Source organism: Arctopsyche grandis, chromosome 3, assembly GCF_051622035.1.
Source record: "Arctopsyche grandis isolate Sample6627 chromosome 3, ASM5162203v2, whole genome shotgun sequence".
Classification (NCBI taxonomy): Eukaryota; Metazoa; Arthropoda; class Insecta; order Trichoptera; family Hydropsychidae; genus Arctopsyche; species Arctopsyche grandis.
This window is the reverse complement of record NC_135357.1, coordinates 19,101,838-19,117,317: the sequence shown is the minus strand read 5'-3', so window position 1 is coordinate 19,117,317 and position 15,480 is coordinate 19,101,838. Positions and strand designations below refer to the sequence as shown.

Below are 15,480 nucleotides of genomic sequence, written 5' to 3'. Positions count from 1 at the left end.
GTGCGCCAAGATGCCTCCCGTCATTGTTCGCCAGTAAAATGCGGCAATTGTAAGCATACTTATTAATTATTCACAATTCGACCCGAAGCGCCGCCACTGCTAAAGTCCATCCATGTTCTATGAATATTTTGGGAATAAATGCTTAACCTACATAGTTGAAATGATTAAAAGATACTCACTACCACAGTACGTTCTCACTTTCAACAATTTAAAAAACGAATTATTCGTAATGTATTACGAATAATTGTATTCGTAAGGACTCAAATTATTATTAAACTAGTTTTGTGCGCGTTGTTATTTAAACGGGTGGTTTTGGAGAGGAATTTATACACCGAGGCTATTGTCGCTACAGGGGGCTATAGACGCTCCAGAATTCCGGAGAGGTATTCCTTGTGGTAGACCTTGAGGTATTATTTTCGGTCGACCTGAAATTGTAGGGGGCTACACACGCTCCGGTATGACGCGATGTTACAACTTTACGTCAATTCTCAGAAGTGATCGTGTGGTGCGAGCAGCGGCATGGCGACAACGGAGAGGGAATAATGAAAAGGGGGTATCCGCCTTGAGGCGAACGAACAGAATTTGCTTCGATATGAGGCGACTTGTACGCTCGTCGACCTCAAGGCGAATCTTCCTACACACGTTGCGGTCTGCGTCAACATGGGTCGCCTCACAGTAGACCTCTCCGGAATTCCGGAGCGTCTGTAGCTCCCTTAATGGCTTCGGCAAGCATTGCCCTTGCGGTCAATTTGCATCATTGCGTGATTTCCAGCATTTCTATGTACTCCCGGTGTATATATGAACAATTTTCATTCCAACCTCACGACTCGCCCGGCCGTCCACGTACAGTTAAGATGTATACCCATGGCCGCCGAGAGAAAATCCGGGCCCCGATACAATTTTGTAGCAGTGGACCCTAAGAAAAAAATTTGATTCAACCTAGTAAAAATATTTATGAAAAATGTTTGGTATTTGGAAAGTTGTACGTATTTAAATTAAAATCGATTATAATCAACAAAAATATATTTAACATAATTTCATAAACAATATTTTCATTTACAAATTTAAATTAGAGTGATATTTTGAAACTTATAATATTATGGCTCGGTGCTAACATCCCAAATGTGAATCGCTACCAGGATAAGCGTCGCTACGAAAATCGCTTGCGCGGATCTCCTGTCGCATTTGGGATGTAACCCGTTTACCTAATATTATATACTAACTAATAGCCTGGGTGCACAAACTTGTTTACTCGATGAAAAGTGAACTTTATATGTATAATTAAATGAATTAAAATGCTATCTATAATTAAATGAATTAAATCGACTGGGCCCTTCTGGATCCCGGGCCCAGGTTATTTGCATACTCTGTACCCCCCCTCTCGTTAGCCCTGTGTATACCTATATGAATCCATGACGAAACATCCCCGAATGAAACGCCGAACGATATAACGTCCCGACAAAACGATTACGCGATATAATGTCTACGGAAAAATGATCAAAAACGAATTTTTTAACGAAAAAAGCGTACAAGAATTCAATAAAACGTATGATGACGAAGATCCATACAAGCCCTTTGACATATTAATAAATGAATATTAGATAAGCCAGTCTAAAGGAAATTTAATCGTAAATAACAAACTCTATCAAAAGAACTTTTGAATTCTTCGTACTAATAATAAAACAATGATTTTTTCACATTCTTTATCGTAAACCTTTAGCGGGCGTGATTTTCTTATTTCTTTTGAGTACACTAAATTAAAAGTATTGATCGTTATAATTATTTTTTACTGTGTCCATTGTAAAAAATGTACTAGAACAAGGTATTATATATAGTCACAATACTTCTAAATTCTTTTTATAATCTTTTATAGACCTAGTTTCGTTCGAGATCATTATGGAATTGTCCATGTCACAAAATTGTCAGTATTTAGATGGGTAATTGTATAATACCAAACAGATATTATAAATATATTTGTTTTATTTTTAAATTATGCTAAAATCATCATAAATATATATTTAAAAATATCATAAATACACCTTCAAAAAATGTCGACTACAAATTCTATTAGTCTTTTTTTACTCATTAGCTTGGAAGTTTCAATTTATCTCACACATAATGTTTGATTATTTTGTCAATATGAGAGACTTTTCTATCGATCTGTTCTTGGTAGCATCTTTATCTACGACATATGTTATAGTCGGGACCAGTGGCGTGCGCTGAAATTCTCTCTCTTTTTGTACAAGACGAACGGGATACAAGAGGAACAGCCTGTTCCTCTTTTACCCTGCTCGTGCACATTAAGTAAGGCTGTACGACAAAAAGAGAGAGAATTTCAGCGCACGCCACTGTCGGGACTTGTCTGTAGATTTTACAATTTACAATCGACCTTAAAAGCGGTCCAAAGACCATTTGCCCTGCGGTTTATCGAAACCATCGCATGTTACGATGTTTTAATGTTTCGTTTAGGGTCGGATGATTCCTAAACTCATTTTAACGCCCATCCCTTCGGGGACAAACAAATTATCTCCAGTACAGTCCATTATCACATCAAATTCGGCGTTATGAATATTAAAATTCCCAGTTAAAATGTTCTTACTGTCGACATGTATGTACCTACATATAATATTTTGTTGGCTACTGTCATCAATACCCATTTTACTGTCTGATCCAAAATTTAAAATGGATCTCAGAGCTAGACATTTCACATTTTTAACAGTCACCTTTTGGTGTCGTGACAAGTATGACTAACTTATTAAAATATACATACGTACATATGTATATTCTCCTGTCAGACGAATGTTTTCCTAGACAGTGAATAATGAAGCTTCAGACGAGAGAAGGTTTTTCTACTACGTTGACGTTGTCGCATAATTTTATCCGTTCATGTGAATAAAAATGAATTTATGAAGTGGTAGGAAAGATAATCGCTCCTTGTTTAACTAGATGGGCGTGATTTTCCTTTGTTTGCGTTCTGAAATTCTAATGAAAATTCCCGTTTACGGTTCACACTACCCCGATGTGTAGGAGTGTGTAAAATATACCGTGAAAATTGAACATGTAAATTTCTTAGTTGAAAATTTACTCTTAATTCGATTTCATGTCAAAATAAATGATATTTAATAGCGTTTCCCCTGTCTCGTTTAATTTTATCTATTAAATTGGAAAATTTTAATATAACAAAAATTGTATAATGTAGCGAACCATCATACTAACGAAAACTCGGGTGACAGATATTCAGTATTCGCGATTTTCTTGTGAAAAAATAATCCGTTTACCGTATATTATTAATATTAGTATTAATATTACTAGGGGTTCCAAATCCGATAATTCGAATACTTTTTATACGATCTTATTTTTTTATTTTCAATCTTCAACACATATATGTACATATAGCCAGCAGCATAGCTCGGTCGTTAAGCTTCTGCTTAGCGTCAAGAAGGTGCCGGGTTCAATCCCTGAATGAAAATTAATTTTTCAGAGTATGCTGTTGGTCAGACCTGGAGTTGTGACTCCAGCTTGATCGTTTCCTATCAGAGTTTGCCAATTTTCTCTGATTTCATTGTTGAAACGGTTCCCGGAAAATAAAATTGGCTAAAAATCCTTCCTACCTACTATGTCACCACTATTTGAAGTTTGATTGATGTACAATAAAATTTATGTACAACTCATAGATGTCTCGCTAATTTGCGAGTTTTTTAGTGTCTCGCAATTCAACGACTTGTAATAAAAAAATGCTGCATTTGTGTTTGTAATTGGCCAGGAAGGCGCATTGGGATTTACCTGTAAGGCCTTCCTGGTATATATGTATGTAAAATAAATATTCTATTTGATATTCCAGATTATGTATGATTCTTTTAAAATTTTAATATCTTGACCTTCTTAAAACTACAAATAAATCATTTAAAGCTACTATACGATATTCGTTATTCGAATATTTTGAACCCTTAGTTTGCAATATGTATACAATCAATATGTTCGATATAATATATGGGAATGTATGAATGCTCGTTTATACCAGTACAGCTCAAGCCAGAAACTGCACATAAAAAGCAGGACGAGAAATATATTTTGGTATATTCTACATCGACGCATTCATATGATTCGTAATGTATATGTGACATATCTGAAACAGCAGCAACCGACACGTTATATTAATACAATACAGCAGTACATGTCACCGAAACGTATCACACAGAACCGGTTTTCTTTGGCCACTGTAGAAATATTCACGCATGACGTGACGTCATAGTGGCAAGTGCACCCGTACTAACGAAAGTGCTGTCATGCGACTATGAATATTTTTGGAACCGTCATATTGTGACAATATTGACTCGGCGATACGACGCAAGCAATATTGCACCATATCATCGCGCTCTATAGTGTATATGTAAGCCGATTTTATGTATGAACATGTTGAAAACGGGTGGTGTTGTATATTATGAATAGAATTAGTCTTTTCCGTGCAATGTCATGTCGAGATATTTAAGTGCAGTGCTTGATAATATATTCGGACCTTTATATGCATTAAAAAGAAAAATAAAGGACAATGATTTTTTTAAATTTTTTTTTATTACTTCATTCCATTCGATAACAAATCATAATATAATAACAGTTCATATTTCCGTCAAATTCATTATACATTTAATAAATAGATAATTTTAAATTCCATCTCAATTCACATCAACACAATTAATAATTTATATTCTATAGATAAATGTGTATACATACATTTTGAATAATTTCACAAAAATTATATCAGAATTGATTGTTAAAACACCGTGTAATCAGTTACAGTACTCAGTGAAAACCTATATGATTGATTTTTCACTTTATAATACCTATGTTACATACATACATACATACATATAATATTGTAATATTTGCTTATAATTAATTTATTATTATGATATGGTTAATTCATATACTTTCTATGATTGTTTAAAATGATTCAAATACACCATATACCTACTAATATGGATATTATTTTGTATACATATCATTATTTTTATTGTTTCTCACGTTGGTCCTTATGAATCGTACGAATAGTGTGTTTTGTTTATTTAGGAATTTAACAATGAATATACTGGTACATATGTACATATATGTACACACAAAAATAGACTATATGTACGTATCAATTTATATTAAATGTAGGTGTTTTCAGAATAATGTGTATGCAATAACATATTATTTAAGTATTATGTATGTATGTTTATTCAAAAATACATTTATATTCCACTTATAATTTTGTGATATTATAGGTATATTAAGTAATTTTATTATACATTCATGTTTAAATATTCACTTATATTACACCTACAAGAAATTCATTTTGGCACAATTATAGTTTAATCATGTAATTACATATATGTATGTCTGTTTGCACAATTTAACAGTAAATATCATATACATACATAGGTGTAAACATATATATGTAGAATGCAAGATGATATTACAATATAATTATGCATAGGTATATACACATATTATCTGACACTCAATGCATAAACACACCAATATTTTATAGGGGTATTATTTCTTAACACATTTACATACATTTACATATGTATTACTTATGTAATTGACAAAATAAGTTTAGAAATACTTCACAATTAAATGTAAATAAAAATTTTTCTATAGAGATATTTTAAATAAATTAACTGGCGATAATTTCATTAAATTAAAAATAGAAATTTTGTTTATTATAGAGATTTTGTTTTTAAAAAAGTATTTTATGTGAATTCAACTATAGTTATAAAAATTGATAACAAGTACAAAAATTGATGTACATATTTTGTGGATTTACTTTAATAGTTATTTCAATTAAATTCAAAATGAATTTCTATGTTTAATATGCTGAATGTAAATTAAAATATATATGTATTATACTTTTCGGAATAATCTAGTCTTATAATATGTACATTCATATTGTGCTTTGTATAAATAGTAACTCTACGATTTCAACAAAGTCGATGAATCTTCGTATTTCTGATTGAATTTGGTTTGATTTAAAAACGAGCTGTATATGTTTACCTATATACTAATGTACGAATTATTCAGATGATTGGAAAATTTTGGGTTGAACTAAACTATGGAGCGGAGGAACTTGTAATTATCATAATAATATGTACTATGCGTTTTATAATATGATTATAAAAGAAAATTGGTACATTAAAAACAAACTTAAATATGTCTTTTTCTAATCAGCGGATAATATCAAATAAAAAATTGTCGCATCTTACATCTCTGCATCGTCGTGTTCAATCGCAATAGGTCATTTAATTGATTATATATATATATATTTATTTTCAAGATTTGAAATGTATCTAGTACATTTTTAACAAAGTGTAATGATGATTATTGTGCAATATTTATGTGAATTCATTGTCATGAATCTTACGTGACACTCTCGCCATGTACAATTTGTTCCTTGAGTACGCACGGTTGTTCGTTTTTCGGCGATATTTTCAAGCAGTTATTCATATGTATTTCAGAGCTGGCATTTGAGTGAACATGCAACTCCCTTCTTCCGAAGCTCCTACCGCTGAAAAGATTGTTACCGGGTTCGCTCCTCAGAATGGTCCTGCAGCAGGACTCGAGTGTCTTCTTGAACGCTACCCTAAACTCTCGGTTAAAGTAGGCGTAGATTAAAGGATTTAGCGCCGAGTTGAAGTATCCTACCCAAAAAACGGCTGTCACCACCATCGGAGGACAGTAGCAAGGACCTCCACATAAAGTAGTTATCAAATACCTGAAAATAAAATGAGGAACTCAATTCAAGTTAAAATTGACTGCAGTCGTACTATTGTATGCATTAGTGAAAATCAAGATAGGAATGCATAATTTTCAATTTGCTTAGCATTTAGTTGTGTTTGAAGAATGGAAATACGCTTTAACCAATTTTAGAAATAATTACATATAAATATTGTCAAAAATTTTATGTAGAGATTGTATGCTATAAAAATCCATCTTACTAAGGAAGAAATGCGCACTTTATTATCTTAACTGACCGTTGTTTATACACACCTTTTGTGGGGGTAAAATGGAAAAAAGCCTATTTAGAGAAGTATGTAAATACACATTCTTAAAATGGCGTGAAACGATTTAAAGAGGAATTAATGGGTGAGAAGCACGTCTCAGATGGAAGAAGCAAAAATATGTACATACATAAGTGACAGTATGTACATAAGAGATGTGATTGAAGCTAGAAGAATACATGTGTGAAATACTAAATACATATCTAATATTCTTGTGAAGAAAGTTTAATGGTTTTTCATCATATAATATATGTATGTATGAGTTCCCATTTATTTGCTTTATATATGTACATTTGCCAGCAGCATAGCTCGGTTGTTAAGCTTCTGCCTAGCACCGAGAGGCGCCGGGTTTGATCCCATGAGCTGACCGCAATTGACAAGAATTTTTCTGAGTATATCTGTAGTGCTGCTGATCAGACCTGGATATATGTGACTCCAGGTCGATCGTTTCCTATCAGAGTTCGTTACCAATTTTTCTGATTTAATTGTTAAAATGGTTCCCGATTAAATTGGCTAAAATCCTTCTTACGTACTATGTCACCACTATTTAAGTATGATTTAATGTACAATAAAATGTATGTACAATTCATAGATGTCTCCTTAATTACGAGTTTTCAGTGTCTCGTAATTCATTGACTTGTGTAATAAAAATGCAGCATTGTTTGTAATTGGCCAGGAAGGCGCATTGGGGTTTACCTGTAAGGCCTTCCTGGTATATGTATATGTAAAAAAAAAAAATTAATTCGTTTTTAATATCCATTTAAAATAAACCCAACTTGCGCATTAAATATTTGGAAAGCTCCACAAATAATAAATATTTCATATTTTTATGAGGATGTATGTATGTATACTGGTATTCATATTGTGAAATATCTGTGATACAGTGGAGCTTTTGTTCGCTTCATAATTAAAGAGGCATCTCTATTGTACTCTAGGAAGACATTTTTTCCGCTGCTGTAGTCGGCGTGCTGTCTATGTGTGTTCAAGTGTGTGTTCTACATTTAATCAACTCGTAGGCGAACACTCTGTATATTGATTGGTTTAATCAACACCCTGTATATTGGTTTTCACGAAAGGCGCACCACAGCATCCCCGATCGATAGCGAAAGTCCCTTCTTCATAGTTGTACAGTTCAAAAATATTTATAGCATTCTTACCAGAGAAAAAATGGAAGCCAGCAGGCGAGAAATGCTGTCATGATTATGCCGAGAGTTCTGGCGGCTTTTCTCTCCCTCTTCATCCTGTTGCATGCTGCGGCTGGAGCCGGAGCTGCTATGCTGGCTCTACCACCAACTCCTATGCCGTTGATCTGAAGATGCTTGTCCAGAAGTAGTGCTGCCACTTTGCTCCTGCATACAAAAAAGAAAAATATGAATTTCAATAAAATTCATCTAAAATATTACGTATGTAGTATATACATATGTATGTATGTACATATATGTATAGGTACTCTGACGCAAAGCGAAGAGTATCACTAGCATCACACGTGAATTATGATATTTTTAAAATACAATGAATGAATAAAAAATTAAAGCAATAGTTTTTGCATTACTTTCTCTAACTCATCTTTAGCAAAAAAAATCTCTTTTGTCAATAAGTAATTTTATGAGAAATATCCTTATAAATTTTGGATGCAAATGATATTTTTTTTCAAAACTTGAGGTAGAGGTTACAAAACAAATCGAAAAAACCCATTAAAAATTCATCATTAAGTTCATTTTACCGAACATAAAAGTTTTAATTTCCCCAATCGATTTAGACTTTTTTCCTTAGTTTTTCTGCCCATCATGCTTCATATATTTTCGATTATATTGAAATCTGGATTGTTTTCTGACCACACCATGGAATTTATTCCCAGGCTGCTTTTATTTTGTATAATGTATTGCAGAGTATGTAGATCGTAGTTAGAATGCTCATTTATCCAAAATTTGACGGAATTCAGATTTCAATTTATTCATAATATACCTATGCATAGAAAAAATTCAAATCAAAATGAAAAAGAAATAGAATTGGTGACTTAATGCTCGAGTAACTTGACCTTAGAAAGATTTCATACAAATGTACACATATCATTTTTTTAAATAACATAAATAGCTTTTATACTGAAAAAAAATTACATTGTTACTTAAATATGAATGTTCAAATATAAGCCAAGACTTTAATATCTTATTATTTAAAATAATATACATATTATAGGATCAAATATTATCTAACGCCACATGAAATTTCAGGAATATTTGCCTAGTTATTAATATAATTTCCCAGACGCCAAATGTTCGGCTATTTTAATTTTCTATGATTAAATAATTTGGTCCATTAATGGATTAAGTCCTAAAATTTTAAACAGAAATCATTATGCAAATCTGTATAGTGGATGAATAAAGCCTAGTGACATCATTTAATACATAGTATATTCATAATATACTGTAATACAAAATCGTTAAATAATATAATGTACATATGTATGTATGTATGTTCGTAGAATACGAGAAAGTTGATACATATGGATTTATAATATAAGACTAAATAAATGGAGTGATTTTCTTATTACTTATTTACTAATTTAAATAATAAGATTAACTATATTTAAATAAATATGTACTATTGATACAGGTAAAATATTAGTTGATAAAATATTATTGAGAGTATATTTATGTAATTTGAATTTTATGATAATTCGATCTTTTCGTTGATTCGACTTGTACACGATAAAGGTATAAGTATGAGTTTATTTCCCAGTGCGTATGTACATACATATGTATGTATATGTGAACGTTGGGGTATCTTAAGCATCCTTACAATCTTGTTAACTTGTGTGGAAATTCACTTCGGACTGAATTTGATGCGCCACTGACTTAGTTGATTAGCTGAGAGAGATAGAGACAATCCTAACGTTTGCCAGAATGTGATGGGAACTTTAAGCGCTGAAGAACCTTCTTAAATTGTTTGAACCTCCAACCGAATTTAGATTAAGAAGTTGAATTAGTTCACCGTTTCGAGTAATATTAAATTTTTCAATTTACGTATATATTTTTTAATCTTATATGAAGGTAAAATGTTTTGACTTTTCCAATTTCAATCAAATTTCTACTCTGAAATTGATGTTATATGAGATTAGTTTTCATTCAAAGTTTCATTTGGGTTTAATAAAAAATTCAAATAAATTACGAAGCAGTCGAAAAAAAAATAATAATCGCAATATTTTTATATTTAGGTGATGCTGCTGCTCGTTCGAAAATTTTGGTAGAATTTCCCAATTCAAAGCATGCTTGTCCTGTTAAAAAGTCAAATAGAAGTCTCGACAAATGCGCAAATTGAAAACGTTGACTACACATTGAAAACGTTGACTGAAAATGTATGTATGTGTGTGTGTGTGTGTGTGTGTGTGTGTGTGTGTGTGTGTATTTATATATTTTATACGTACAAACGCACTACCGTTTCATGTAAAAGTGAATTAATACGGCATTTCGACAAATTTAAATTCAGAGTGTTTCCTTGTGTTATTTATATAGGTATGTATGTATGTATGTACGCACAACGTAAATAAAGAAGTAATTCAGGACTCTCCTCCGCCCAGGACTAATATGGCTGTCATAAAAATAAACGAAGCGTTCGGTAAACGTGTGATAATTTTCCACTAAAGGGAGCATTTCAAAGAGTTTAACCCTTTGCGACCAACCGTGCGGAACGTCTCGCGTCACATGTTCAATTTTTACACGGGTCGAGAGGCGAAACTGTCGTCTACCTATCGTCAGATTTCGCAATATTACGCATCGCTGCTGAAGAATCTTATTCGAGGGGTGATTGGACTCGAAGGGACGACGAAAAAAGGGTTAAACTATAAATATAGTCACACTTATAAAACAGTTACATATAATAATTTCATAATTTACGATCGTCTAAGTGGAAGTAGATAATAATTATTGAGCCATCATCTACTTCTGCCTCACCTGATTCGCCCTCATTTACCGAAATGGCCGTACTTTGTATGAAATTATTGCCACGGAGTCACCATTAGCGCTAATTGTTGTGTGTAATGAGCATAATAGCAATAATTTGATAGAGATAATTGGCTACAATGATTCGTTTCGAATTGTGTTGTCCGATTTTCAGAAAATAGACTGAAAGCCGGTATAATTGGATAATGATTTTGGTGCGTTTCCTTTTTTGTCTCGATGAATTTTAAGTGGTGCCAAAAGCTTTGGGATTATAACTCTAGCAGCTTAGACGAAGTGCTTCTATGATAAATTAAGCCGAAACTTTGTTCATATCTCCACTATGTAGATATGTACTTTCCACCATGTGACGCTGAAAATTTATGGAGAAGATACGCCACAAAATTCAACGTGAAAAGTAATATATTTCTTTGAAACGATTCTTCAAAAATTTCACTATCCGTAAAGTTAATAGTTATAAATTTATGCGAGTTGAATTTCAATATATTATATTTAAAAAAAAATATTTTAAACGTCTGCAATGTGCATATTCCTAAAAATACATACTTCTAAAAAAACAATCTTCACCACAAAATGAATAAAAATTTAGATTCGTTTCAATAACTGCATATTTTTGGCATGTAAAATATCGACCGAAAAAAGTCCAAGTATAGCAGTTTATTCATATTATTCCTACCAATATAAATATTTGATCCTCCATCATCCGTTTAAGATACACCCGACCTTTTAAATCTGTGCCGGTTATGTACAAAGGATTTTTACGGAAAGGGAGATCATTTGATGTTTCAATCATTTTTCTCTTTTCGAGTGAACGCAAAAAAGAAAATATCCTCTGGATTGCGTCGGGATTATTTGATACGCGTACACTTCCCGGTATTTTCCCATTCTCCGTTCATATACTTGAGACTTTTCTTTTTTCGAACATCATGAATGGACACAAAATACAATATACATATGTATATCAAATATATGTATACATACATATGTATATCAAATCGTAACGAAATTGTAAACATATAAAATTTAATTTATTATTCAAAAAAAATATATTTTAATTGTATTATATTATGCGTATGTATAATATGCTTACGGCATTCTCTATATGATGGCAAAATCTAGATAACATATAAAATTTAATTTATTATTAACAAAAAATATATTTTAATCGTATTATATTATGCGTATGTATAATATGCTTACGGCATTCTCTATATGATGGCAAAATCTAGATAATTCCATTTCCAATTTACTTATTAATTCACCCTAATAGAGTACGACAGGTTCTTTGCTTACTTGATTTATTTATGGAACAAATCGGAGTGTATATATTTTCAATGAGAACAATAGTAATAGGAAAAGGTGTTTATTTCAGATTCACAGCTATTTCCAAGGAAATTCAAACGTAATAAATATATTTCCTTTATTAAAGCATTTACCTATATAATACATATGGGCCGTTATATGTATATGAAAGCAGCATAAGTACAATTTTCTTCATTACGAGAAATAATTCGCAAAATATTAAATGTAATGTTTCGCCTTAACAATATTAAAAAACTGTTGGCCTGCAATACGTATGTATGTAAATTCTGAGATTTTGGACATATCGAATTAAAATAAGTGATTTTTTGATTTGTGAATTAAGTCAAACCATTTTCAAATATAATGATGTCTTTCGTAATATATATCATATGCAATGCGTGTACATATGTAAATCATTATTACAGGTGAGTGACTTAGTGATTGAAATGCTCGGCATCAGCACTGATTGGATGCTTTGATATTCGAGTTTAAATCGATAGACAAAGCCCCAATTTCACTTTGCGTTCTTCAGAAGACGATACCTATACATTATGTGTATGTTCAGTACTCAAGTAAATTAAAACTGTCCGTTGTGCGTAGAACAAAGTACCCTATAAGCACGGCTAATTGTGTTCACGCGTTCTCCTAACGAGGGCTCAATTTACGGAATAATCCCTCAATTAGCGTCAGATTGTCAACACATGTCCCCCGAATGTTAACCCTTTTCTCGTCGACCGCTCGATAACGCAGTTACAGCGATGTTTCAAGATCGTAAAATTGATTTTGAATCATGTCATTAACCGACGAACACATTTCACACGGCTACGTGATCATAGCGGTAAAAGCTTACTCAGGATTTCCTCCAATTTGAAATTGGTATCGTTATGTCGCTTCGGGCTCAAAGACGTGACGGTGGACGATCAGTTTGCGGATCGTGATCTACCCCAGCCACAAAACTTCTTCCCCTATTTATATTTGAATCGTTCACCTTCTAGTGCTTCTTGAACGTTAAGTTATGATTAGTTTTTGTTTTATTCTCGATAATGTTTGCCCTATTAATGCATCTTATTATTAGATATACCTTCATTTTGTAAATGTGAAACCACGTCTATTCGAGAGAGTGCTTATCAGCGAAAAAATGTCGTTGTGTAAAAAGTCAGATATTATCTTTCGTATAATATCGTTAAACAAAGAAAAATGACGCTTTCTAACTAAATAAAAATCTTGAGGTCAAATTTTCTCACAATCATAATACTTCGTATATATAATATTATTATAGAGCAAAAATGATTTGGCCTTGTGATTTTCAGTCAGTCCGCAGATTTGCGTTAAAGTTACGTGTATTCGAAAAATGTATGATATGACATCTTATAAATTGCCGCAATAAACAAAACGTGAACAAAGAAAATAAATTAATGTTTGTCAAACAACAACTTTGGTATTTTTATTTAGAAATTTTAAGCTAGGTATTTCTCCGTCCAAAAATACGGCTGGAAAATCCACTTCAGCTCCGCTAAGTTTTTGTTTCTAAATCCTCTGGATTTAAATAATTTTCTTCGGAACTGTATTCAATTTGAAGAGATTGTGATTTTGTCAGCAAAAAATCTATATCGGGAAAGGATACGTTTTTTCATCAATATGATAAAATGGTCACTGAACAATATTATACATATACTAGCTTCCCGCACGCACAACATTATTGACAAAATCGATTCATGCCAATATGCCTCCGAGTCATAAATAATAAATCACGGGCTATTTATATGACTTCAATTATATTAAAAATTCATCAATCATAGATATTTCAATTATACGGACAAAATTTCGGTGTGAGTAAGTACGCTAGTATCATATTATAATCTATATACATATGTACTTAACAATAAAAATATTAGTCAATTTGTTATTGTGGCAATGCAAAATCTATAGTTTTCAATTTAAAATTATCAAATTTGGTTTGCTATCCTATGTATCATAGACCGCGAAGTTCGATATTTTTCAATCTGAATAACGCCGCGCAATACAACTATTTATGTATGTATGATATATGAAAATGTTTGGAATACTAATATTATTATACATATATTATATATTGAATATAATTTCGTAATAACTTTTACTGTATACACATTTACTCATTATGCTATTATATTATACTAGTGTAGGGCCCGTTGATTTCAACGGGTGGTTTCGAAAAGAAATTGAAACTCGAATAAAAATAAAGTTAAAGATATAGAATCGACTGGTTTCGGAAAGACAAAGGCACAAAAAAATGAAAATTATGAAAAAAATGAAAAATATGAAAATAATGAAAAATATGAAAAAAATGAAAAAAATGAAAAATATGAAAAAAATGAAAAAAAATGAAAAAACTGAATATAATGAAAAAAAAATGAAAAAAATGGAAATAATGAAAAAGATGAAAAATTTGAAAAAAATGAAAAAAAATGAAAAAACTGAAAATAATAAAAATATGAAAAAAATGAAAAATATGAAAAAAAAAAATTTGTTCCCCATACTGGTTGATGGTTGATCATAAGAAATCGGAAATCGAAAAAGATTGTCGACGAAAGCCGAAGATACGCGAATGATTGGTTCCCCATACTTCTATAGGATAATCGAATATTAAGTAATTTTAGAGCGTTTTTTCTGTCGAGGCTGTAGTCTAATGGCTAGCGACCTGTTCTGGGCGATTTGGAATTAATTTTATTTTTCAAATATCGCTACAATATAAATTAATTTCAATAATTTCAATTAAAAATATATATTTAATTGTTTTATATGAAAAGAAAAAAAAATGGTTCAAAACCTCGCTAAATTAAATTATTAAAATTACGTATTTTTATATGACGAGAAGGAATATTTCAATTAATGTTTAAAAAAAAAGGCGAAATGAAAAATTGGATTTGGCGTGATGTCCGAGACCATTAGCTCAATTTAGACCCATATTCAGGCTATTTGGGGTGATCGGTTCGAGTCGCGACAAAGTCGTCTCGTCGAAAAATGAATTAATCGATTTTTATCGATTCGTTCATTATGTTCGGCGAGAGTTAGGACACACACACACACACACACACCCACACACACACACACACAGATTACCGTCTTTATATATATGATGATGATTAGTGGCCTGTGAGCACATATGTAATTGGTACACTCGGTAAAATATCGCATTTTGG

The 15,480-nt window shown here is 31.8% G+C and overlaps 1 protein-coding gene across 1 annotated transcript in view; it reads right to left on the bottom strand.

The window, feature by feature from the left end:
* Positions 1–6,399: 6,399 nt before the first annotated feature.
* Positions 6,400–15,480, bottom strand: part of LOC143909145 (octopamine receptor beta-1R-like) — a 54,706-nt gene continuing 45,625 nt past the window's right edge. Inside the window, exons 2-3 of the mRNA XM_077427045.1 lie at positions 8,198–8,389; positions 6,400–6,754 (exon numbers count right to left, since the gene is read on the bottom strand). Of these exons, the coding sequence (XP_077283171.1) occupies positions 6,400–6,754; positions 8,198–8,389 (547 nt within the window). The remainder of the gene's footprint in view (positions 6,755–8,197; positions 8,390–15,480) is intronic.